This window comes from Nymphalis io, chromosome 10 (assembly GCF_905147045.1).
Source record: "Nymphalis io chromosome 10, ilAglIoxx1.1, whole genome shotgun sequence".
In the NCBI taxonomy this organism is placed as follows: domain Eukaryota; kingdom Metazoa; phylum Arthropoda; class Insecta; order Lepidoptera; family Nymphalidae; genus Nymphalis; species Nymphalis io.
Window position 1 is genome coordinate 13,680,837 of NC_065897.1, and position 27,326 is coordinate 13,708,162.

A 27,326-nucleotide genomic window follows, 5' to 3' on the forward strand; every position below is an offset into this window, starting at 1 on the left:
TTCACATCACTGCATTATTTCTTATAAATAAATACTTGTAACTTGCAGAAAAGACAAAAACAATTAATTATTTCATATTGTCTAGTAGTTATACCTGTTCGGCGGTCGGTAGCCGGGAGGAGGTAAGGCAGAGGTGAGGCTTTGTCTGAGTGTGGGCTCGCATATAGTCAGCTCATATGTAAAGCGGTTCGGAAAATCCATAACGGCCCGCGGAAAACCCTTTTAATATACGGCACGTAAATAAGAGCGGGTGTAGTAGGCGAGGCGGGCGGCAGCGGTCGCGGGGCGGCGGGGGCGGCGGGAGGAGCGGCGCAGCTATTGGCCCGTGAGGGCCCGCCCCCGCGCGCGTCCGAAAAAAAAACCTCAGAAAAAAGCGTGCAGCGCGCGGCAGTGCCTCACGGACGCGCTCGGTGGGCGGACGCTCGGCGTGCGCTCGGAGAGACGGCGCGACCTACGATCGGCGGCCGCGGCCGCGCCATGCCCGCGCTGGCCCTGCGCGACCAGCCGCTCGACTGCTCCATGCGCCTGCGAGAACCCCAAGCTTGGCCGCCACCGCGCGCCCAGCGCCACGGTCAGTTCACCATTCTGCACCACCACCAGTGTGACCGTCGTGTAGTGTCTCGTGCCCGCCACCGCCGCCGCCGGCGCGTAAACACCTCGCAGTCCCTGCGAAGTCTTTGATCCCATTCTTTACGAGCGCGACCCCTCGGACCACGTGTGCCGTCTCTGGGGTCAGATTCGGGACTCCATTATTGTCATCCCCTCGACCCCGCGCGACAAATCTTGACAAATAACAAACCCTTTACGGACGTACTCGCATTAACGTAATCACAAATATATTTATCGATGTGTCGGAGCCGCCCGACTGTCCGGTGCGTCTGTGCTTAGTGCTGGTTCGTTGCGATTACAATTACGATCGTCATACCACATTTACTTTGTATTTAGTAATCTCCGAACAAGTAAGTAATGTTTATATTTATTACCGCTTTTGTTATCGAATCGAATCGAATCCTGCAATTGTGTGGGACGAACGCTCCGCAACCTTCAGGAGAGTTTCGTTTTGTGTTTATTTCGTCTCTGTCTATAATAGAGACGTTTGTTGATGTTTATACTTCAATAACATTCACATTTCGTAACCCTTCTATTCGTTAACCTTTTGTTGACACGGCGATATGTCAACAAGGCGGTAATCCTCTGCGAGCAGGTTGAAAGGGTTCCCCTCGATATTAACTTCATACAGGCGCTGCAAAACGACTCCTTTGACACGCCCCAAGAGGTCGAGGTGGCGAGCGGCGCCGTGCGCTTCACCTCTTTACTGCTCTGCTGCGGCCGCGGGGGCTCTATTCAATTTTCTCTAATAATATGAGTCGAGAATGTGATGGACTCGTATTGCGACAAAGATAAAATCGTCCCTCACCCCCGACGGACGACAGACGGACGGATCGCGTCGTCAAATTGTATCCGAACGTAAATATATAGCTTTTACTGTCGCGATGATCACACAATTTATTCCTTTTATCTCCGTCGTGAAGTTAATCGCGACCATGTGTAAGTTATACGGTTACATTTATTTTATTAAAAATATGTTGTCTATATTAATTAGTTGTAATAAAATGTTAAGTTAGGCGATTATATTACAAAAAAGTGAAAGAGAAGAATAATTAAGAATTTACGACAGTGCCACTTAGCGTAAGCTTATTTTTTTCGGCGCTATTTGATGCTTGGAAATAAATTTTAAATAATGATTTATTAAATATACTTAAGTCATTGTTTCAATTTACCTACACCTATTACAAAAAAGGTTTTTAATGTTTTAAAAGTCATTATAATTTTAATAGTTGATATATGATATTTTATAAAATTCTATTATAAAGTATAGGTATATCTTTATTTTTAATACATAATATATTTTGTATTTATTGAGGCTCGATGTGTCATTAGCGACTTAGTCTACTTAGTTGGACTGTGATTAAAGCGAGTGTTGTGACGTAATCACTCTCGTCGCACCACCGTTATTATTTCTAAACAATAGCTTCGTAACGAGATTATCAAAATACCATCAAATTATATTAAAATAGCTCGTCGTTCGTTCAGTTGCTTCCGCTAATGACAAACAGTACACTTGCGCAGTATTTCAACTATTATTAATAGTTTTGTTGTTATGCGAGGTGCTTCGCTGCATGTACTTCGTTTCATGTAGCTTTTTCTTTATTCTGCTATTCAAATAACAAGTATTAAGCATTAAAGCCGATCGCATGCGGACGATATTATATATTTAGTATTGTTGGCCTCTGTGTCGATAGTAGCGCGTTTCACACGAACTCTGTGAAAGTACGGTGTTGTTACGGTCATATGTGTTCAAATTTCCTCATCCGTTCGACACCTAAATAATTAGACATAATAAAGTTTTTGTTTTACTATGAAGATTATGAACGAGCTGTTTTGTGTGTTTTTGCAATATTTTTAAGCACATAAAGTCACAGCCTGTTCCAAGAGTGGCCTTAATTCTTTGGCATGACCGTCTCATGAATTAATTATCTGCCAGAAATAAATGTTCAAAGAGATATAAATATAAATAAAACCGCAGTCTGGCGAGCCGCCGATGTCGGGCTGATAGCTAGTGTTGTCAAAATTCGTTGTCCGTCTAGTACTTTGTAAAGCTGAATCTTGCAAATTATTTAATGTCCTCGGCGTATTTCATGCTTCGTATTATTGGCTTATTATCGGATTATTGTTCCTAATTAATTTATAAATGTTCAGACATAAGCACAAAACGGATTGCTCTATTTCATACGAGTTTTGTTGTGTAAGCTCGAATAAAGTCTGTAGTGAGGTGATGACCGGTCATATGTCACACCTGAAAATAATCAATTGATTCATTCAAAATGATTAGAACATTATAAACGTGCAATGTTAAAGACATTGCAAGTCTATTTAAAGTGTGTGCGCTATAACAAAAACCATTTTACTAGTAGGTAAGTATGTAACTACAAAAAGATTAGAAATAGAATTGTACTTCAAAAAAACGGAGACGTACGAGTTTATTGTGTTGTTTTGTCTGTTGTATGTTTGTTGCACTCACACAATATATTAGTCGCGAATATAATGTACATGACCGCTTAAGTTCTAATCTTATTCATTTATGTAGGTATGTTTTAATGTTATTTGAGACACGAAACGTTTTACTTAGTTTATTATAATGAGCTTTTCAATATTAATTTATTGCATTAAACTTTCTTTTATACGGTGTTTACATCTCCCTCACTCTTGTTTACGGGAATTAATAACAAATATTTTTAACAGTAGATTTTATTATTAGCAATAAATTTGGCAATTATCGCAATTATTGGTCACTGTTTCGGGACTGTCGTTGCGTTTGCGTGTGGTGACTGAAGCTTGGGAACGCGCTGAACTTTGCCATCGGATCACGCCACCACTGACCACCACCCGTTTTTATTGCAGTTTAAATTATTAACGTTATTAAGCAAGTAAATTGAAATATTTATAGTAAAACATTCATATTTTAATTTTGTTAATGTAACTTAATTTTTGCATTAATTATTTTTGATTTGGATTATAAAGTACTTTGTATCACGTTTTAGTATTTTTTTTTCCAGACAATCATCAATATCATATATACCAGTTGTCAATTTGACCTATTTCTCTACATATAACGGCTTAAAGCAATTTCAAATAATATACTATTCTCGGAGTGTAAAAAAGTTTCAAATTTACTACATGAACTGAAATAAGGTGGAAAAAAAACTATCCATCTATAATATGTCTTTATTTTATTAAAATAAAAAAATTAGGAACAAAAATATTTGTTTCGCAATTGTCAGCTGATAGACACATGAGTAATACTAAATTAGTAGTTATTATTTATTTATTAAAAACCAACAGTGGGAATATCTATTTTACGGACAATATCACACAGTAAGCCTCCCCTCCCTTTTGAGGAGAAAGCTTGGAGCTTATTCCACCACGCTGCTCCAATGCGGGTTGGTATAAAACACATGTGGCAGAATTTCAATAAAATTAGACACATGCAGGTTACCTCACGATGTTTTCCTTCACGGTCAAGCACGAGATGAACACAAATTAAGCACGTGAAAATTCAGTGGTGCTTGCCTGGGTTTGGACCCACGATCATCGGTTAAGATTCGTTCTAATCACTAGGCCATCTCGGCTCAGTAATATCACACAATTGCCTAAATTAGATCGCTAATGGAATCCTAAATCCACTTTTCATTCTAATCTACTAATCCACAGTTATTGTTGGTTTTAGACTAACCAATATAATATAAACAATCATAGGCGAATAAAAAATCGTTTTCTATTGATGACACGTCGTAATAAATAGTGGCGAGTGATATTTTAGCACGTGTTGTTATCATTAACTACATTCAATATTATTATTGACGACACGGCAGGAGAACAATGACTGTTACTTGTTAGGATTTACAGACGCGATGAGCGCGCCGAGACAAGCGTCTAATTTATAACAATCCCACACTAATTACCGCTTTCATGTGCCAAGTATTTTGAATAATTGCTGATTTATTGCATTAGCATACTCGTTGCGACTCATTAAAATACCGGCCGTTGTTCAAACTACGTCGACGTATATACACAGAGTTGCGTCCCGACGCAAGTCTCGCGGGCCGACTCCGACTCTATATAATGTTATCGAATCACATTCCTTGCGTTTGGAGATTATTTAAATTTTTATTATTAAAGTCGTAATAATATTTCGAATTACTTTTAAGTTATTCATAAGATTGTAATTTCAATGTTACCTTCCATCCATCCAAATGGTACGCTGAGTGGGCCTCGCACTTTACTTTATCATGAGACGTTTTAGATATGACTTTTGGAATTCTCATACAACTGCTAATTTGTGTTACTCAAATTGTAATATTTAATGATTGGAAATAATTTCAAGGGTTTAAATAAGAAAAATTAAGAAATAGTTATCTTTTGTGACTCGGGAATAGCGCGTGTCAATTCATCGTGACAATATTTGTATGTTACGGATTGTTATGCGGTAATATTTTTATAATTCGAATCACAAATAAAGTCGCGCGGTCGAAGTCGTATCGATTGTATCGAAAATCGCGACGCGGAGACACGTCGTATTAATCATATTATATTTAAAAGTTTTTACATGAAGTCCAAGCGCTCACCAGAAATGTAATGTATACGGTCGAATGATTTAGACAAAAATTACAGTTACTCAGCGATATTAAAATAGAATCAATTGAATTTTTTTTTCGCTTATATCTCATTGTTAGGTCTAGTAAATTACTACGAGCAGGCAAGTGATCGGTTGCTCTTAAATCGAGCTTAAATCGAGTTTCGTTTCATATTACTGTTTTATATTTCTGTCAACGACACTCACACACACATCACACACACATCACACATCGAAGTGGATAGGTAGAAAAGACTCGAGGAGCTGAGGATCATTTGCAAGCGACATTATCCTTATTGCTTTGTGTCGATCCGAATAACGAATTTAACATTAATCGGTTAGAATGTCTGCGGGCGTTTTCCTAGAACCCGCAGTTATTGTCGCAGGAAGCTGCACTTACTGCCTCCTACACGCCGCAGATTTGCTCTCACTGCAATTGTAATGTTTGACAAGACACGCTCGGCCGAGCAAGCAGAGATGTGGGATTCGTATTACTTTCAACTCACATGCGAGATTATTAAAATATTATGTTAGGACGGTATTTATTTGTATTAAGAGGTCGAGTATACGTAGCGCGCGAGTTTTCTGCGTCTGCGCCGGCGCCCGCGCACTGTTCCGTAATTTATCATTTGCATAATTTTGCATGATAATAATTAGCTTAAGGTTATTTAATTAATAATAATTTACGCCACAATTATATGTAGGAGATTTTCTAAGAATATTTCTCGTTAGCATTGGTATGTTAAAACTTTTTGTTACTTTGATTCAATTAACATTTCGCAGTACGAAGTTAGAATAAAATGTATTAATTTGGTTCCAACTGAGATGATTACTCACTAAATAAGAAAGTGCAGCCGCTAATTAATTTGTTATTAATAAAAATACTAATTTTTCAAGCTACTGATATTACTTATATTGAAGTAGAATGCTTTAGCGAAGTCCTAATATTTGAAATCAATTGACGCACCTGTCACTTAGAACAAAAAAGTGCCCTGGGAAGTTTTTCCACCCCCCCGCGGCGTCAGCCCCTATTCTATCTAGCCATTTGCATCGCGACAGACCGTATTAGGAAAAATCTTAAACGTTTATGTTTCATCCAATCGCCAAGCTTTCCTTATATCGAATTCAAATTAGAATACCTGAGATACAGGTCTCAGGCAACTTCTAGCATCTGCATACCTCAAACCGACTCCAAGTAACGCCGGCCCGTGCCGGCTGGTCACCGACCCTGCGTTTATTTACTAGTCTCGATCGGGAGAGCTGTCGGCGAGCGGGACAGTGTGCCGAAATATTGAACTTGTTCCGGTTACGATGCCATCGATTTTCGTATATAGGGCGAATGTTGTTACGTACGTCTCATGTGAAGGTCTGCGTGACCCCGGCGGGCGTGCGGAGGAGGCGCGTGGGGAGGGGGTGAGACGCAATTAACCACCCGCGGTCAATCACCCCGCGCCTCTTGCGGAGACAACGAGAGTAGTTTTGTCCTGTTGTGTGCACTTAACAGTCGCTGCACGGTATAGTCCAGCGCCCAGCGTCAGTCTCCTTCGCACGGGATTGGCCGGAACCTGCGAAGGTCGCAAGTTTAACGTAAACTATTAAAACTCTAACTCATTAATCTATCGGCACGTTAAGCGCGTGTTTAACTTTATTCTTATTTCTTTCAAATCCAACTCATTTTTATTATTTATATCTTCATAGCGATAATACTTTAGGACTTATAATACGAGTGCTGAGAGTTTTCTTGACAAAAACAAAGGTCTAGCGCACTTATTAAGATGTTATCGTCGCAAGTGCAATAACAAACTGTAGGTTTTTGTAACTCGTCTCTGTTGGCAGTATACATAGTATTCTAATTGTTATAAAGACGCGACGCGTGTGCCGGCGAGCGGCGCTAGCGCGCTGTATTGTTCGTAAGAACATTTGTTACTTGTAATGCGACGGGATGATCGACCGTTTAGCATTTATGGAAAACGAAGAACAAGTGTATGCACAGACGACACTCGAATAAATAAAAGTTAGTGAGAAATCTCGTACACAGGACGGCAGTACCTACATATTTGTCAAAGACGTGTTTTTGAATAAAATATAAAATTATAGCTCATTGAAATTGATGGTACAAATACTAATGGTAATAAAATATTTGCACGTTCCGTCTCGGGTAATATTTCGATTGCATGAAAATTCAAAGTTTGTTTCGATATATTTACACGCCGAACATTTATATGTAAATTACAAACGACTTAGCGTCGCTAGAGGAGTTTGTGTTACTGTCGTTATACGTACTCGTCTGTAGTTACAAAACATATAATAACATAATGTTGTGTTCAACACATCTCCTCTCTTCTTACACGTCTAACGATAACAGAATATGTTTTTTAGGTTTACTTAAAGTCCCACGACAAACATGTGTCACTGCTGGACAAAAGCCTCCTACTCCTTTCTTAAAGGAAAAACTTAATACAACGCGCTGTTTAGTTTAGTGCATATATGTGTATGTATGTGATAGAGCTTCTTCCAACTCGTCATGCGCTGAACAAGAAATTAATTATCAACAGTGCTCTATCTACTAGTCTACTTTGAAAAAATAAGGTAAAATTTATATCCATATAGAGTTCGTTGCAATAAACTACCACAGGTATATGAGGTAAAAAAAAAAGCCGAGATGGCCTAGTGGTTAGAACGCGTGAATCTTAACCGATGATCGTGGGTTCAAACCCGGGCAAGCACCACTGAATTTTCATGTGCTTAATTTGTGTTTATAATTCATCTCGTGCTTGACGGTGAAGGAAAACATCATGAGGAAACCTGCATGTGTCTAATTTCATTGAAATTCTGCCACATGTGTATTCTACCAACCCGCGTTGGAGCAGCGTGGTGGAATAAGCTCCAAACCTTTTCCTTAAAAGGGAGAGGAGGCCTTAGACCAGCAGTGGGACATTAACAGGCTGTTACTGTACTGTACTGTAAGGTATATGCGGCACCAGTCGCCGCTGCGTTTGCTTCTCGCTTGAACGACTTGCGGATTATCCCGCATTAGCATGTGGTCGCGACGTTTGCGACATGATAATACCGTGCGTGTTGGTTTTTAACGCATTTCATTACGATAGAAATCTGAGGCTATAAACGATCGTGGAGCGAGACGGGCCGACGACGATGACAAGCGAGCCATGTTCAAACTTTGTACAATATATATGGAAATACATACGAATATATGTATTATCATTTTTTTAAACAAAAAAACGTTGACGCGTGCCTGTAGCTCGCATGATCCATAAAAGGCTGCTCTCGTGCTCGTGTATATTTATGTATGCACAGATGAAACTGGCAATGTTAATGAAATTAACTATCAATTAATTATCAATTTGGTAATTTAGATTTAAAATTTAATCGAAATTTAATATATTTTGAGCGTACATACTAAATAATTTTTTTTTTTTTTTTTTTTTTTTTTTTTTTTTTTTTTTTTTTTTTTTTTTTTTATAGAAAAGGAAGGCGGACGAGCATATGGGCCACCTGATGGTAAGTGGTCACCAACGCTCTTAGACATTGGCATTGTAAGAAATGTCAACCATCGCTTACATATCCAATGCGCCACCAACCTTGGGAACTAAGATTTTATGTCCCTTGTGCCTGTAATTACACTGGCTCACTCACCCTTCAAACCGGAACACAACAATATCAAGTATTGCTGTTTTGCGGTAGAATATCTGATGAGTGGGTGGTACCTACCCAGACGAGCTTGCACAAAGCCCTACCACCAGTAGAATACTTACCTTGGATGTATTTCTCACCTTCGCCATAAATACTGCATATGTTTACTTTACATAGGGAGAGACTGTACACATAGACGACATTAAAATGTTTACTACTTTACATATACATACATAAATTCGAATGACAGCGCCACCGATTGTATTCGTAATTATGGTTGTGGGGCAGAATGTCAACGTTTCGTTACTTTGTTGGGAGCAGCCGGAGTCAGCCGTGCGTCCGTCAGGCGCGTCCCCTCGGGCGCGCTCCACATCATAATCATTTAAAATCGGCGATAACACCGACGGTTTGTCAAACCGGACTTTAAATTCGGGTGCCCTTTCGCATTTAGGCCACGAATTACCTCTCTTGATTCGCGGGTTAGCGGCCGGGGAGGATTGATAGCGGCTCGGTCCCCCGGGTCCGGCCCGTCCGGCGCGCGCTGTATTTCACGCGACGCGATTTACTGCGGCCGCGCTGAGCGATGGTGCTTTCTTCGCTTTAAACAGAGCCCGTCCCATTCCCGTTTAATTCCCTATTCGTTTAATACGATGCTATCTTTCGGGCGAGATTACGACAGAATGGGAGTTTCTTCTCGAACGACGATCGCTTATTCCTTTGATGTCGGAGGCAACAATTCTATTAGGTATACCGGCGGGCGGCTCACCCTCGCTTTTTAAGTTTACTCTAAATGGAATGTGTGATCTACGCAGGAATTCTGCTGTTTTCTTAGATTGCAGACCTTATCTTTAGCATTCTAATGTTTCGTACGTTCTGGACTTTAATGTAGGTTGTATTGCAGTTATATAGGTTGCGTAATAAATATAATTGAACGTTATTTATAACTCGTATCTGATATTGTGTATAAGCCAGTCCCAAAATATAAATTTATTAAATAGTAAATCAGATGGAAAATTGTTTTAAAATAATCGAATTATCTTAAAGTGCTATTTACTATAGTAAAGAAAAATATTATATTATAGTAACATTATATTATATTTTTTTAAAAATCATTAAATAATTACCTAAATGTTAGTAATATTAAATAATAAACTAAATGTTTATAAAAAAAGCCGAGATGGCCTAGTGGTAAGAACGCGTGAATCTTAACCGATGATCGTGTGTTCAAACACGGGCAAGCACCACTGAATTTTCATGTGCTTAATTTGTGATTATAATTCATCTGGTGCTTGACGGTGAAGGAAAACATCGTGGGGAAACCTGCATGTGTCTAATTTCACCGAAATTCTGCCACGTGTGTATTCCACCAACCCGCATTGGAGCAGCGTGGTGGAATAAGCTCCAAAACCTTCTCCTCAAAAAGGGAGAGGAGGCCTTAGCCCAGCAGTGGGACATTAACAGGCTGTTACTGTAGTAATATTTAAAAATATAGCGTAGTAGTACAATAATGTAATTGCGCGAGTTTTAACTTTGCGATAACTCCAAAGATATTAATTTAAATTATTAAATGTAAGGGACAAATATATTCTACGTTCGTTCGAGATACCGCGGCCGCTATATTTTTTAACATTTTATACCCGTCGTAACTTCTAAACGAAAGATCCGATTCGAATAACTTAAAGAGGATATACCCCATATATATAATCGACCGTTTCGGATTACATCATCTTTCGATTCTACCCAGGAGTTTTGATTGATTAATTTAAACAAGAAGCTACTGTCGCTTAATTATAATAGTTAGACATAATATAGCCTCGCGGATTTTGTTGTGGGTAATGAAGATTACAAAGCACCTAGTGCATTTTACATATCACCATGATAATTTTGCTCTTTAAAATTGGTCAAAGAATTTTTAAAATCGGCTAAGTAATTTTTGAGTTTATTCATTACAAATAAGCATACAAAAAATATTTTTTTTCTTTTTATAAGTACATCGTAAATAAGTAATAAGTATAGATAAGCTGCATATAAATATATAAATAACCGGTTCTTTGCTATTATCCTGTACTAGTAACAATTAAATAGTAACATAATATGGCCATTGTTTTGAACTAAAATAAACTCTTACGTTAACTGAATTTACACTAATTAAAATATAAAAAAAAAAACTAGAATTTGCGATAAAAACCTAATTAAGATGATTCGTTGTGATGTTCTCAAATATTCATGTTTTTAAAATAAAATTATATTTTAAAATAAGAAGATATTTCATGATCATTTTAAATATTTAGAGATTTAGTTATTTACTTACTGACAGACAACGCAACAGAGAGATGGCGATGAGGACCAAGGGATGGTTTAAGTCCTTCGCTAAGTTGTAAGGAACCCACTCCACGCGAGCCCAACTCGTACTTGATGGATCTTTTTGCTTATTGTAAAAAAGACAGACCAAATATTTGTTCTTTATCTTTCATTATGCTTTACGTATCTGCAGAAAAGCCTGATGCAGTTGTAATTTTATACATTTATTACAATTTAACATATCCACTAACAAACTGTCAAATCTTTTAATGAACTCGAAGCAAGTATAGTTTATTGTATGTAATTACATAAGTATGTTAAAACATTTAAACCTCGTCCATTGAGTCCAGTTTTACTACGAATGCATATTTCTATTAGAAAGATCTAATCATATTAACGATATTTAAATTACTACGAAGCTCCTACTCGGTTATAAAAATAATAAATAACTGTTTTCATTCAAACATGTTTCCTTGCGTCATGTTTTGTATCGTTCGGAAACGATCTTGTATATTTTGTGTTTAAAAACATTATTTAAATGAACATGTGCAAAGAGCTATGAATTATTTTAATTTGAATAATTAACCAACGTGTTACATCCTAAGGAGGGCACAAATGTAGGCGATGATCAGGAACCGGCGACTCGACTGACGGGCGTGTTCCTATACGAAACGAAAGCTTAGGACTTCCGAAAGCGAATTATTGTAATTACGAATTGCGAAAGCTATACGTTTATGTAAGTAGCATTATTGGTGCAAATTTTCTTCGAGGCCGTGTATGATAACAAACGTAACGGAACGGGAGTGAACCAACTAAAGATTTATTAACATGTTATAATTTAACTATAAATTATTAGCAATTTAAAAGTCGAGAGATTTCAGGAGACGAAACTTGGAGTTTCTTTACATAAACAGTTGAGCGATGACGTCACGTTTATACTTTTACTAAACAAAGAGTTCTCATCTCAGATAATATCTTCGAATCTGAGATCACAGAACTGCCGGAGCGAGCGGCGCGCACGCGAGCGATGTCGTCCGCAAAAAATAGTCAAGAGTGACTTGCGTATTCGCCGCATTACCGTTTCCACATCTTGTGTTGTAACACTAAATGAATTTGCATCATTCCTTCTTTGCATTACGATATTAATTAATGATACCTCGCTATTAAACATTTTAAAAGCGAACATTAATTTTATCGTAATATGTTTAATTGCTTCGTTGTGATTCCTAATCGACAGTACGTATCTAAATGTAATAATATTAATTCTCAACCTTCGCGAATACTACCATCGCACCATTGTATGCACATTGCTTAGAACAGTTCCTACGACGTCTTGTATAACTTCTGGTCACACTGGTAACGCACTGGTAACGTACGGTTGCGACGCTCGGCTCGTGACTCCTTCTCATAATTACATTATAATCTCTTGTTGCAGTGTCGGGCCGCGGTGACGTCACTGGCTTCTTCAACACACAGATGGTGCTCGACCTTAACGGTATGTACTTATAACTCATAATGCAACACTCACACACTTCATTTGAATATTACAAGCGACGTACCCAAATTAACTTATTATGTTTTTGTACGTGCCAACGTCAAGGTGCTCGCCTCGGCGACTTCCTGCTTCGACTTCATTCATATCCACTTAGGAACTGCCCGTCCAGCGACTGCATACGCGCTCTATGAAATCCAACCAGGTCATTGTGTACAATAGGCACATACGAGTATGTCAACTTCTATCGTTGAAAGTTTCTGTATAATATGACGGTGTCGCCGTTTTTGTACTCAAGGAATAGGTATCGCGGGGGAATTTGTTGAGCCAAGGAGCACGCTCGAAGTTCTGTGAATGAACAGCCAGCGATGCTGCAGTCATCGAAGCACAATTCCGCACGATTAATTACAGCGGCCGACTGAGCCTGCGCAGCGTGCAGACAAAACGACGACATAATTGAATTAATACAAATTCACTGCTTATCTTTTTGTTAGGCCGCTGCGACACCGAGACATTTCTAATTTTCGTCTAGGCCAGTTTTTTGCTGGCGTTAATTACGGGATGAATGGGTCGGTTAGGGAAAAAGCGGTCTGCGGTGGCGGGGGGCGCGGGTGGACGGCGAGCGCTGGCCGCGCTTTTTGTAGCGCGCGTGCTTCACGGAACTCAGCGTCATTGTGCGGACGCTCGTCGCCCGCTCACCGATATCCGCGACCTTATTCAAATCACTGCCACCGAAAAGCCGCAGCGGTGAAGATAGTCTGTGATACCCCCCCCCCCCCCCCCCCGCCTGTTCATACTTCATCGTCGTCGCGCACTCGTCTTATAGGAGGTCAATGCGGATCGATTACATTACAAATTGGATTGTACAAATCACGCTTAGGCAATGATTTACTACAATTAGTCGTAGATTATCTTCGTTGTTTCTCGTCAATTTTCCTATTATAATTAATATATTTTATAATTAAATCCAATTTGTAACCAGTAACCCTACAAATTTTTTCGATTTGTAAACCCTAAGCTCTGTAATGGTACTAAATTACGCCAGACATTTAAGTGTTAAGGGTAAAAAGTGCTCCCACGCTGTCCCGCGGTCCACGCCGCAACGCGCGCGTCTTCCCGCGTCACAACTACCAAATACAGTAAGGACATGACTTAACTGCTCAAAAACATCATAACACTGATGCGTCTGCTCATTAAATACTTTGTCATGTAAAAACATATCAAGGAGTTTTTAAATTTAAGCACGACAAAACGTACGTACGTTCTCACCATTGGGTATTTATTGTAACAATAATATTATTGGTAAAGGAAAAGTTTGTTTGTTTAATTGTCGCCGAATTTCATAGTCAGCGTTAACTAGTTACTTGATTGGCATCGAATGTCTCGTCCAAAAGTTCCTAATAGGAACAGTAATTACTAAGGTTTAATTTACTTTAATGAAATGATTATATGAATTCTTGTTAATTCATATAAAATCTTCTATGTCTATCGATAATGGTGTTTATTACTATGAGTTTTGTTAACTGGTCAGTTACGTGAATATATTATAAATAAAAAAAACAAGGATAGTGATAATATAGGAAAGTGGCTTTAGTTCCGCATGGCCGACGATGTCACGGGGACGTGACGGTGGCGAGGCGACCGGCGACAATCGCGCTGACTCAGCACGATACGTCTTCGTGTCAATGATCCCGACACCCGCGTCCTAGGCACTGGCCAACTAGAACGAGTGCGACTAAGTTGATATAGTCACTCTCAGACAACAGTACCAGAATTATGCGCTAACTCTTCAAACGGTGTTTTATAAATATTAAACGTTTCTATCAATATTAATACTTCAATAAATTAAGAGAGAGATAAGATTTGATTTTTTGTGTGTTTGTTTATAATCAATCAAAACATGTATTAACCCTTATGCAACTAAATAGTGTTATAATGAAGGGTGATTTAGTGCATGCAAATTCTTCGTTAAATTATTCGAATCGGTTTCTTTGTTTAAAAGTTATTACAGATATAAAAATGCTTAAAGTAAGGAGAATGCCGCGGTGTGAGCGAATCACGGATATCGGGATCGAACAGTAATAACCTTCGTAGACTATTAACCCACACCTTTTATTATTTGTAAACTAGAAACAGTGGAATAGTTTGTAATGTTAATATATTTTTTATTATTTAAAACTTTAAAACACTATATGAAAAAGTAGGCAGCTGTGGTGGCCTTAGAACTTTAAACATATTTAAATTGAATATGTACTTAATTTCAATGAATACTTTATTACGGCATAAGGAAAAATCTCGCACAAGAAAAAACATTATAGTGGTAGCCAACGGTGCGAAGTAGCCGGCTCAAAGATTAGATTAGACGTATGTTTTATTCGTATGTACCGTGTTTGTTTGGTGGTAGGCTCAACGCAGGCCGTCTGGAAAGGTGCCACCCACTTATCACATATTTTACCGCCAAATTAGCAATATTTATGCGGAACTTAAGCATGCCTATAATAATAAAAATACGCAGGGCGTGTTGTACTACTTGTACTATGCTTCCCGCACATATCTTATTGTATGCCGTTAGCACAACCAACCCTTACATACCTAATATTAATTGAATTTATTTTAGTAGCATTTAAACGTACATTTAGAAATATGGGAAGTACGTTAATAAAGTGTTTAGTTTTTGTTCGGCGACGAGCGCGGTGATCGGCTCCGCAACGATTTATCTCGCAAATGTTATTATTTTGGAATATTTAAACATTTTTTGCACGAAGTACTAAATGGGATGCAGGTAACGCAGGTCGGCGTCGAGTTCATTATCAAAGGGCGCATGCAAAGGGCTTCATCGCCGCCGACCATTATTGAAATCGATTTATGCTATTAATTAATAATCTGAAAATAGTGTCGACACGGCTAGAATGTATTTAAATTGCATTCGACAAGTACGGCTGACGGGTTATCATTTACCGCTATACAAGTAAACATCACAAGTATTTCTTCTTAATAGTTTTTGCGTAGAATTCTGCAAAACTTCTAACGGTAGGCCATACGTATATGCAAAGTGTTTAGATAGAAGGCGCTAGCGCAGGGGCGATGGAAAGCGGTCGCATTTGCATGCGTCGTCGCTACCTGCGCACGCGCATCTGCCAGAGTTTTTTTCCGGGCGCACCTCCGATCGACGGCCGAACAATCGGCACGGATCGCATATTTCTTTCTATTTCTATTAGTTTTTGTCGTCGGCTCGTACACGTGAATACGGTTTTTTTTAAAGATTTATTGCGAAACTTGAATTAGGCTCGACGTAGGACGCGTTACACTAATGGTGGTATTAATGTGCACACATTGTGACTTGAGACGGTTAGAGATGTCTTTGTGCGCAGAGCACATAGCAAGCACATGCGGCCGAGTCAGTCCGTTGCGGCCCACGCGTGTATTATTACCGAGCTCGCTCGCTGCAATTAATGCCAATACATAATTTCTCTCATTAACCTTTCAAAGGCCAGAAGATGGCGTCCAGTGCGGACCGCTCGAGCGAATAACATCGTTTTTAAATAATTATCGTCGAAACGAAAAATCGTTTATAACTACCGAATAGCGTTTGATATGTTTCTCGTTTTGTCGTCTATTAATCGCTCGTGATAGTCTAATTAAAATAACCTTAATGATACGCTAGCCGAAAATCTTATGATAATTACAAACACTACGCAGTTATAATGAGACGCAGCCGACGACCACCGAGCGACAGACGAGATTTAAGAAAAAGACTGAAGCGTGCGATTTGAACCTTATCTAAGCGTCGCGTTGTCTCATGATGTTGGATCGATGCTATAATTGATTTATTACCATGATTAATGTAGATCACGAATCCAGCATTTAACGTTTTTTATGCAAATGCAACGTTTACTTTATTATTCATTGATTATGAGCTCCGGAGTCCGACATTTAATAATAATAACATCAAAAACATTTCCTGTTTATTTATTTATAATTTGGACGTACAGATTTTTTGCTAAGTTGTAATATTTTTAATGTTGATGATATAAGTCAATCAGTAATTTCGGTAAACTCATTATATAAAAATCAACCTAGAAGTTATAACGCGTACTACTAGAGCTTCATTAAAATCGGTCTAGTGCGTTGCGTTACAAAAAAGTGAAACGATTAATTTCGAAGAAAGTATTTAATGCAATTTATATCATTGTAACAAAATTCAATGTAGCATCTTTAGCAGCCGCGGAACTCTAAAAATCATTACAGCGAATAATTTTTAATCAGATACATTATAAGAAACTAATTTAAAGAAAAGAGCAGTAGCTATGCAACCTCATTTAGTCATTTTTGAACTAAGCAAAACACCAAATTAACTACTAATTAGTGTGTTAATAATGAATCATTAAAATTTATTCTATAATTAAAAAACAAATTAGTTACTTCTTATGAATTATAAAAACGAAGCACATTCGCTATGCGGCTTGAAGAAATCTGCCAACTACACAGGTATAAGACATTACTATGTTTGTTAGTTTTTGCCAATGAAATAAATTATAAATACTCAGAGAAGATGGATATGAATAGGCTATTTTTTGTAGTCCATATATCACTGGAAGGTTTCAGTCGACTGTACTGGGAAACCTGCAACATGCAGGCTCGGGGCTACTTGGGAGCATTGCATATTGAAATTTATTAACGCACTTAGATCGTAGATTACGCCACGGTGGCCCACCAGTGCCCGCGTCAGGCTGACTTCTCGCCACGCGACTACCGACTGTATACACCAAGAAATAGAGGACTTTATCGCATGTATATAAAGAGAACAAAGGATTTGCATACGTTCAAGTCGGCATAATTTTTTGCAGCAGCTTTTTGTTAACGTTCCGGAATTCTAAAATCAATCATGAGAACCTTTACAACTCGCCGTGTCGCCCATACATCGTCCTCGGCCTCGGCCTTTGTGCGGCCCTCGGTCTCACCAGATCGGTCGGTAATTTATTCACAGGTATATTTTATTCTAAAATTTTACGGCTTACTTACGACAACCGATGCTGTTTTATACACATTCGCAGCGTTAAATGTTTTAATTTATCATCTGGAAATGATACGCGATGGGTTCAAGCGGCGACATCGTGGCAGGTCACACAGACCAGCGTACCTCAGCGAGGCGTTGGACTTTATTAACGACGAGCAGGTATATAAAGTTTACCGGTCGCCTAGCGATGTAAATGTCGCAGATTCGAATTTCGATCCTAACCTCTCGTACTACTGTTCTGTCCTCACTCCTAATACTATTATATATATATGCTTAAATATTGAAGGGCTAAATAGGAATATTAGTAATTCCTTAAAAAAAAGCATTTCTGTTATTTAAAAAAAATGTATTTATATCACTCTTGAGCAATAACAACTTGGATGGGCTTTGACTTTGTGGTTAATACAATTTAGGGCAATAGCTGTAAAAATATATTTTTACACTTGAATATATAACGACATAACCGTCATAAATAATGTATTTTCATCGTTTCATTTATCGTGTGCACCTCTAGCGTTATTTATATAAAATACGAAAACGGTGTAACGTCTTGAAAAAGTATTTCTTATTATTACATAACAAATTGACCTCTCATAGATGGCAGAGCGGTGACCGTCGACACCTACTGTACGAGTTGCGGTCGCTGAGGAAAGTTAATTGATATTGTATACTAGTTTATTTTTATGATTTACATAACGTATAGTTCGGTGCGTACGCAAATGAGTTGAACAATCGCGCGGGAACACACGCGTTTCCGCCATACGACTCCCGCGCAGGCTTGTTAACGACTTTTTGTTGATAAATGATAACATAAGCGTGCGAATCAATCGCACGTATCTGTTCTTGAATACAAAAATCATTTTTTTTAAATGCTTAATGTGCATTTAGGCATAGGACGACATTCCTTTGGAGTCAGTATTGTCTTTTGGACATCAAGCAAGGTGAAAGAACATTCAGTTCCAGGTTCAAGAAAGTTCAGGTTCGAGATTTTGAACGTATCATCAGAGGGTTCCTTTATAGTCCAATTAAATGTAATTATCTTCAATTATATTCGCAGCGAGTTGGTATAAATCCTGTCATAGCGATCTGCAGCGAGTGCGGCCACGAGCGATATGTTCGCTTCTTCTGTGCTATTAATTGCGACTCGCTTTCCGAACAGACTTTACAAAAAGCAGTCCTTAATGAATCAACTTGTCTGTCGAGGAGGTCCGCTGAAAGAGTTCGCTCCCGTCATTTGATATCTATAATCCCGTCAAGACTGGTATCGCGCTGAACTAAAGCTCTAGTTCAACGCCGACTTATTATTTGAAACTACTCTGACGATGAGCCTTATATTCATTAAATTATAGGATACTTATATGTAGCTACGATTATTTATAGATCGTTTCCTAACGGTGTTGTGGAATATCTTGCACCTAGTGTTTTGCATTATTCTTAGTAATAATTAATTAGCTAATTGATTTTACGATTGAGTATAGTCCGTTAGGCTGCGAGTATATCTGTACAATTGTTTAGAAGTTAAGTCGTTAGTTATCGTAACCTTTATGTCCACACAGCCCACAGAATAATTGTGTCGGCACGTAAGGTCCCGTTACTCGTGTTCGTGTTGACATTTCAGTTTTTGTGTCGGAGGGTGAATAATGCAGTGCCTGTAACTGCACTCGGTGAGGGAGAGTTTCAGTGAGCGTTGTGTCCGGTCGATGCGCGCGCGCACGCCGCGCTACCGCGCACAGCCTGCGCCTCGCCACGCATGGACTCTGGTGAGTTTGACGTCTCCAACTCCAATGTACAACAATACATCACTTTTGGTATTCTGATTCTAGTTCAAGTTTACCAAGCAACTGTTTCTATTTTATATCCTTAACAAAGATTATTTTAACTTTTATATCATTTCAAAATAAATTAAATAGGTTTCGGTATAATTCAACTGTAGATGAAGATTAAAATAGCAATTTTCAATTCCATTAAGTGAACAGAGGATTTCGTTCGGTTCGAGGCGTTCGGTTTGAATAAATCAGTGAACGCTCCATCGGCGAGTCGTCATAACAATTAATTTAGAGTTGATTCGCGTTTGCATGCACTTATCGCTACCACCCGCCACCCGACACCCGCTACCCGCTACCCGCCACCCTCCAGCGACCGGTGAATTTTTATTATCTTCTTCGCAGTAACTCCATTACACTTTTTTAAATTTTATTGCTTTCTTTGATGCGCTTACAAACCGAACCTGCTTAACGGAATATTTCACGGCTACACTGTTTTATGACCCGGAGAATTAGCTTATAATTCTCATCTTTGTTGAATAAGGGATGTCTTAAAAGCAATTACGCCGGACCTTGTGTCGGAGAAAGCGATCGCAACAAAAAATATTTGAATTGAGACGTGAAGCGACCGAGTCTTGCAGACTTTCTATTTTATAACTTCACCGCTTTAAGCATTTTTTAAAAGTCGAAACAACGAAATTATTATCTAAATAATAAATAATTGCACAAGCCCGAGTCCCGACAGTTAGCCTTGACGAATGGTCGCCGGCAACAATGGATCACACTCGCAGTTGACATAAAAGAAAGCATTTTTTAAAAACGCCAGAGATTTATTATTTTATAACCGGCCTTGTTAAGCTGCAAGCACTCATTAGACATTGTGACCGTTATGAGCCGAAGAAATGGCGCGAGATTTCTGGAAGACGTGTAGTAGAGTTCTCACATGACGCAACACCAGCGAGGGCTACGTCTGGCGCCGCTTCTTACACGATATTAGTTTTAGTTTCCTTGTGATAGTGCGCGGGGCGAAAGGGATCGTAAACACTTCGCGATGCTATTTATTTCGATAAAGAGGCCGAGCGGGGACGATGTAGTTTACGGGGTAACGTATGCAAGCCCGGGGTGACCTTTGCGAGTCCCGTTGGACACCTGCGACGTACGTTAGGGTCCCGCTAGGCGCTCGCATTCATTAAATAGTCGCTTCTACATGCAATGCTACCTTTAACGGAACACGCTCGCCTAACTGCCTCTTATCTAATTGCGATTATGTCTACAACTACATTATTATTCAAACGTAATACAAGATTTATTTTTCCGTCGAAGCCTCGTTGTGCTCGGACTCATAATTCTCCATAACTCTGTTATAGTATTCGGTCCGTGTGTCCGCTTTTAAATCATTCGCTTATTGAATATCGTTTAGACGATCGAAAGCAATTTTGTAGCGACCAGCTTTCACAACAGGTAGGCTACAATATAGTTGAAACAATTCGGATTATTACAATGATGTGAGCGTGCATCTCATATCGCGTTATTACAGGGTACGGGAATGGTGCCGAGCGCCGCGCGCCGTGCTGTGATTAGCGGTGATTGGGTGCGAGCGGTCGGCGCGCAGTCTATGTCGCGGTGCGATGCGCGTAATCGCGGTAATGCCCCATTAGAATACGTGCCGCACATTCAAATGACCAATCGCCACCGCGCCGCTCCCACGCACTCCTACGTGCCTCCACTCACTTGCAATCAGAGATTCTGATCAACCCTGTCGTGCTGCGAAAGAGTCGCTGCGAAAAGCTTACTCTTCGCAATAATTTGAATGGCTTTAGATAAGAAATCATTCTAATTTGTTTATATAAAGTGTTGACCTCTGGCAAATGTGACAATATTATAGATGTCTTATGACCTAAAATAACGAAATCAAATATGTTTGCGAGTGAAGGTCTCCCGACTATGCTTCTAGGAAAGATTTTCCTTTCAGGTGAAACTTGACGAGTGCGACTGGGTGGTGGGTGATGGGCCGGTACGTGATACTGCAGTAATTAGCTATTTAAATTATAATAAAACAGCGGCCCCTACACCCGTACAATTATCGTCATTACAAATACTATCCGGCGAACGTATTAATTTATAATAATTAGTACGAGCATGTAACGGGATAGGGAACGGGTGAGTGACATTTGTTGATATTTGTTGGCGCGTGCGCTGCACCTGCCGCGGTCGCGCGCACGCGCACACGAACAGCGCACAGGTGCCGGGGTCAAGGTCGCACCCCGGCTCCGGGATTCAACCGGTACTCGGGAACGGGAACGGGAACGAGAACGAGAACGAATCGCTTCCACGCCTATCTTTTTCCTAGCATAATATTACAAGAACCCAAGAGATCCATTTTTGTCTTGTCAATAATTCAACCTCAATCGTTTCTTTACTCTTTCATTCGTATAATTTAGAGCATTAAGAGGAGCATGGCAACCGACACCTATCCTAGGCGTCGGTTGCTAGCCCGGTCGGTCAAACGTCGATTCATAACATTGTTAGCGGTAGCGTGTCCACCTAGAGGCAGCCAACACCGCAACGCAACGCTTAGAGACGAGAGAGGTGCGTGCGGGCGAACAATTTGCGACTTCCCCGACGGCTAGCGCGCTCGTTAACGCTCTGTGACCCTAGTGCAGGGCACTGCGTTACATTGTTGCAGATTATACCAGTTTCATTTTATATTCGTGTTTGTAACATACATTACACGTTTTAACTAAATATCATGGAAACGAACGCCGCGTTCGCCCCGCAATGTAACTAAAAACGGAAATGAAAAATGAGATGCTTACTTTCAGTTTTATAAGTAACGTTGTGGATTATTCCTTGATTTCGCGCGAGAACATGAGCTGTTGTTCCATAATAACAAACTATTTAGAAGTCGAAAGGCGCATGAACCGTAATCAGATGTAGCACTATCTATTAATTAAATAAATATTCGTTGTTGGTAAAGGCGTTTACCGAAGTGAATTATATAAGTGCTCGTTGTAGCTATATATTACAAAGTAAACCTCCTTGTAACTTAACTTTTTTATAAATGTCATAAAATGTATCTAAAAACCGCGTTGCTCTGTCCACGCATAAACAATCATGGTATTGATACAATTGTAATATTTGTCAGCAATGTTGTTCATTATATTATTATTATGCGAGTCAGCCGACGTTGACTCGGACACCAGTCGGCAATTAATAACATAAGTCAACAATATAAATAACTGCCTAATCATTTCAGCGATGAGGGTCAATAGCAGCTCTCGTTTGAATTAAAGCCGGAATTAAACCGCGGTCTAGATTAATTTTTAAAATGGAACCGGCGTAGATTCGACCGACAGGCGCTGCGCCCGCGCCGTCTCTAATTACGACTGTCAGTGCCCGCGCGACGTAATTAGGACCCCGCAGTGTCTGCACACTGACGACGCTACACTTACTCACAGTGTAAACATTTACTTTGGGTTAAATTTACTCCTTGCAAGCCGTTAATGCAATAGTACGGAAATATAACTAATCTTTGCGATTGTCCTTACTTATGTCTGAGAATGAATCGCATTTCATCAAATGATAAAACTGGTGCATGTAATATGCTCTATAGCTAGTTATGATAACAGCTAGTTTATTAAATTGTCTTGTTCGTCGTCTCTGTGCGCGGTCCGACAGCCGTAAGCTTCGCCTCCACGCATGCTAATGAGCCCCACTAAGCCGTTCCACTTAAGATATTTCCTTATCTACCTGCGTCGTAACTTACACATATATGTCGACTGTCAAATTATACACGTGCTGTGCACGCTGCTTAATCGCTATCATCGCTTCACACTCGCTGACTCCCTCGCGATGAAATATGCGAGAAGACGAGCCTACACGCGAGTTTGCAGCTGATGACGAAATACCGAGACTTTGCTCGTTATGCGAATTGACTTACTTGCTTTTGTCAAATTAAACATCTCCCGCGCATCGAAACCCGCCCGCGATTCAATTACAATCTCATAATATGAGCAGTAGCCGTTTCACAAAATTTACGACGTTCATTTGAATAGGTAATTGTTGCCGGTTTCGTATGATTCACGGCGGTCATTTACGTAGACTTAATTATAAATATTGTTACATATCTAATCTTATACTTGTTCTAGCATGATGCCTCAATTAACTTTAAACCGTATGACGTGAAACAGATGTATCTAGATAATGCTTCTTTTTATATTATGAACTGATTATTATCTCTCATTGTCTGGTATTATTTATCGTGAAAAGTATTAAGCATAACATCATAGCGCATCACATCACTCTGCTAATATTAAACACTGTTGCTGTACCGAACGCAACCTTTATACTGAAGGAAGTCTCTAGACTCTCCGGAGATAACAAGCTAACGAAAACCATCAACATAAACTGGAACGTGCACACAATTCATGCGCTATTCATAGTAAGTAGCCTTTTATTTCATCCCCTTGTACGAAGAGGGACGCTGGAGTGTTTTAAGATGTTCTAAATTGGTTTTCTATTCGCGCCCTTCTGAAAATCAATTTAACCTTCAATAGTCCTTTTATACTCTTTAAAGTGATTCTCTCAAAAACGGTAAATATGTAATTGTTTAACAACAACTGCTTAAAATACTAGTATTGATTATAAAAACGAAATACGTCAAGGTTTATTATAAAATTTCGTTAGCAGTGACGGGTTAATTTTCGAAACAAGTTAGTTGTTTTGTCTTCGAAATATTTCTAATATTTAAATCAATTAATGGATATTTCTGTCGACGCAGAATCTGAAGGATTATGTACCAGTCACCGGCGCGTATCGAGAGATGTACTCGCGCTCGTAATACACCGTGCAGGTGATACTCGTATGTCCGTCGTCTTGGAACGAAGACGCAGCAACCTAACGTTGATGCTCGACGCCGACTCTAACTAATAGCTTCTACACCGGAGTTGTTCACGCTCCCTGCACTTGTCACCCTTTACTGTGTTTATTGGCGTGTAAGTGCGGGTTAGTGTGTCTCACTCATTACTCGTCGTACAGTTCCCTGGCGTGTCAATTTTAAAAGCCGTCGCAAGTGTACTATAGATATTAGTTTTAGTCTTTCAGTTTAGGTATTATTCTGTAACGCACGGGAAGTTCGCACTTGTATAGCGTTGACGCACTCTTAGACGTAATTAATTATTCTCTGACAGTCCCTTTGCTTTTCTCTCTCGAACAATAGGCGCCTCCTTAATTGGAGTAAAAGCATTTTAATCAACCATGTCTCAGCTGCGTAAAGCTTGACGGTACATTTTTTATCTGACTACTGACAAACGTTTCTAAAAAACTAAATGAATCGATTAATGGCTGAAAGTGCTTCCTTACTTATCAAAGCTTACTTACAACAGCTTAGAACGCAGCATGAACAAAATGCACTAATTCGCACAATATGTTATATTATTGATAAATATTAACGTCGTGTTAATAATAATATACATAATACATATCAATTAGCTGCATAATCAATAGGTATAACATCGAACACATGTCAGGAGAGCGCTGTATTGTAACCGCGCCACTCGTTTTTCTAAACATTGCAGAGGAATGGACTCCGCTCATTTAAATTTTAGTTTTTTCAATTCGTGTGAAACTTCGGTCTTCGGACACCGAATTTAAATATGCCTAATTATAATTAGTCGAGGCCTGATGTCTGTGCGTACAACCGCGAGTGATAATTACGATGAGTAATTGCCCAAATATTGTAATGAGCTCGTTGTTTTCAATTAACTTCAGTGCGGTAATGAGATGGAGGTGACGCTGCGCGCGTCTTGTTCCGTCCGCTGATCCGGACCGGCTCGGCGCGCTTATTAATGTGTAATACACTTTTTTAGTTAATTACTCTGTGAAAAAAATAATCACGAAAATGCGCCAGGGAGATAACTCCTGTTTATACGTTACATATTTCGTCAACTTTAAACAATATCTATCAAAATTGTTAAAGTAGCAATGTCGTATTATTATTCATTGAGCATATTAAAGAGTTACTTGAGAGTTCTGTGTGCAGCAGTGCAAGAAACTATCCGACACGACCAGCACTACGAAGTGGCGCGCTGCTGGTACTCGTGTGACAAAGTGCTTGTCTCCGTGTCTCATTACGGGCGGTGGCCGAGCCTGACGCCCCGCGAGGGCTGCATCGTTGCTAGTGCAAATCAAACTACTGTTATACTGTAATTTAAATAATTCATTAATTTTATTTTTGTATTAACTCATCGTATAGAGGTAATAATATTCAAATATTACTCGTCGTTGATAATGTATTTTAATTTTTGAAATTTACTTTGTACCTACAACCGGCGGTAGCTTTACATTCAACTTAATCTTGTGAATCGAAAAGAAAAAACATCACACCATATTAAAATATATTAAATCTTTAACATAAAATTGATTTCAGTGAACAAATGATTGACATTTGACAATTTGTACACGTGTAACTACCCCGGCTCTCTCGCCCTACTTACCGGAACAACCAATTGTTTAATGCCAATAGAATAACTGGCGTGCAGGTAATTATTGGTATTTTTTAAGATTAATTTAATAATTAAGAGATCTAATACGAGGCTGTATTGAGATCGATCACATATTGGCTCACATACACATGTTGGATATGTTACATCACTAATGCATTAAGATTTATTGTAATCTTAAGAATTATCACGACGTCACATAACGGCTTTTAAAGCATAAGCATGTTTAATTGTAATCGAACTTGATTTACTCATGTAATGCTGGGCTCGTACTTTTGGACCTCAATCGACCGTGTAATTTAAATGCACTGACGACCGTCCGCTGGCGATGCATAATGGACTCTTGTTTACATTCACCCTCTACCTCTATGCTACTGATTCACGGATGAATTTAATATTTACTTTCAGTCATAAAATTACTGAACTTACGTTATAAGTTAATTACATTACAAACTGTGACTACAAGTAATCTGATACACTGCACAGTAGAGGTGCCACTGGAGTAGTTTGTTTGAAGTATATATGCATACATCCAGATATATGGCCGAATAGGAATACATTTATTTGCTCATCACCATTCCGCGCGCGTCGCGACCCAACCGTTAGGCTGCTCGGGAGCAGCGGCTGCCGCTCCTGATTGGCGCGTATCTTTGTCGCGAGCTGAAGCGCGGCGCGGGCGCGGCCGGCGCGCATACGTACGGCCGTCTCATTTGCACTTAGTATATCTCAATATCACTTATAAGTCAATCTCGGTATATCTCGATATGGCGAACATAATAAGAAATATTCTCCGCCGTGAGTGCATTATTGCTTTTAGAAGAGTTTCTTTTATAAAGCAACTTCATCTAATTAGTTGTATATTGAGCTAATTAGGTATTACATACTTCAAATATGTTTGAATTTGCGACTCTGGCGTAGAGCACTCAAGGCTAACGAGATTAGATCTGGACCCAATCGAATAAGAACTCATATTCTTATCGGAAACGAATTGTATTCAAGTATCACTGCACAAAAACTGTATAGCTAATTAACTGCAATCGAGTAATTATTGCCATGCCATTAAGTAATATGCACAGAGAGCTTTATCACTTAGAAGCGGCGTTTAGCTTTGAACTTTTTCTTGAGTGTTCTGATATTGTTATTCTAGTTGGAACTAGCTCATCAACTCACTAACTCAGCTTACTATTTCATCGCGAAACGTAATTAAATACTTGCTTAACATCACCGGGCTCACCGACCGTTCTATTCGTGCACCCAGTTCAAGAGTCAATCGTCTTGGTACATTAGACTAGCGAGCTGACCGCTAGGACAGCGGGTGAGAGCTCGGTCGCTGCTGTGTGCCGGCACGGAGATAGTGCGGCGAGGCAGAAGAGTACCCATTTCTGAACATTCCGAGGGCGCGCGTTTA

The 27,326-nt window shown here is 39.4% G+C and overlaps 1 protein-coding gene across 2 annotated transcripts in view; it reads left to right on the top strand.

Annotated features, from left to right (window-relative positions):
- Positions 1–424: 424 nt before the first annotated feature.
- The window catches only part of LOC126771467 (silk gland factor 3-like), a 62,013-nt gene continuing 35,111 nt past the window's right edge, over positions 425–27,326 (top strand). For both annotated transcript variants that reach the window (XM_050491363.1, XM_050491364.1), the window contains exons 1-2: positions 425–571; positions 12,582–12,641. In XM_050491363.1, the coding sequence (XP_050347320.1) occupies positions 478–571; positions 12,582–12,641 (154 nt within the window). In that variant the 5' untranslated portion in view covers positions 425–477. The remainder of the gene's footprint in view (positions 572–12,581; positions 12,642–27,326) is intronic.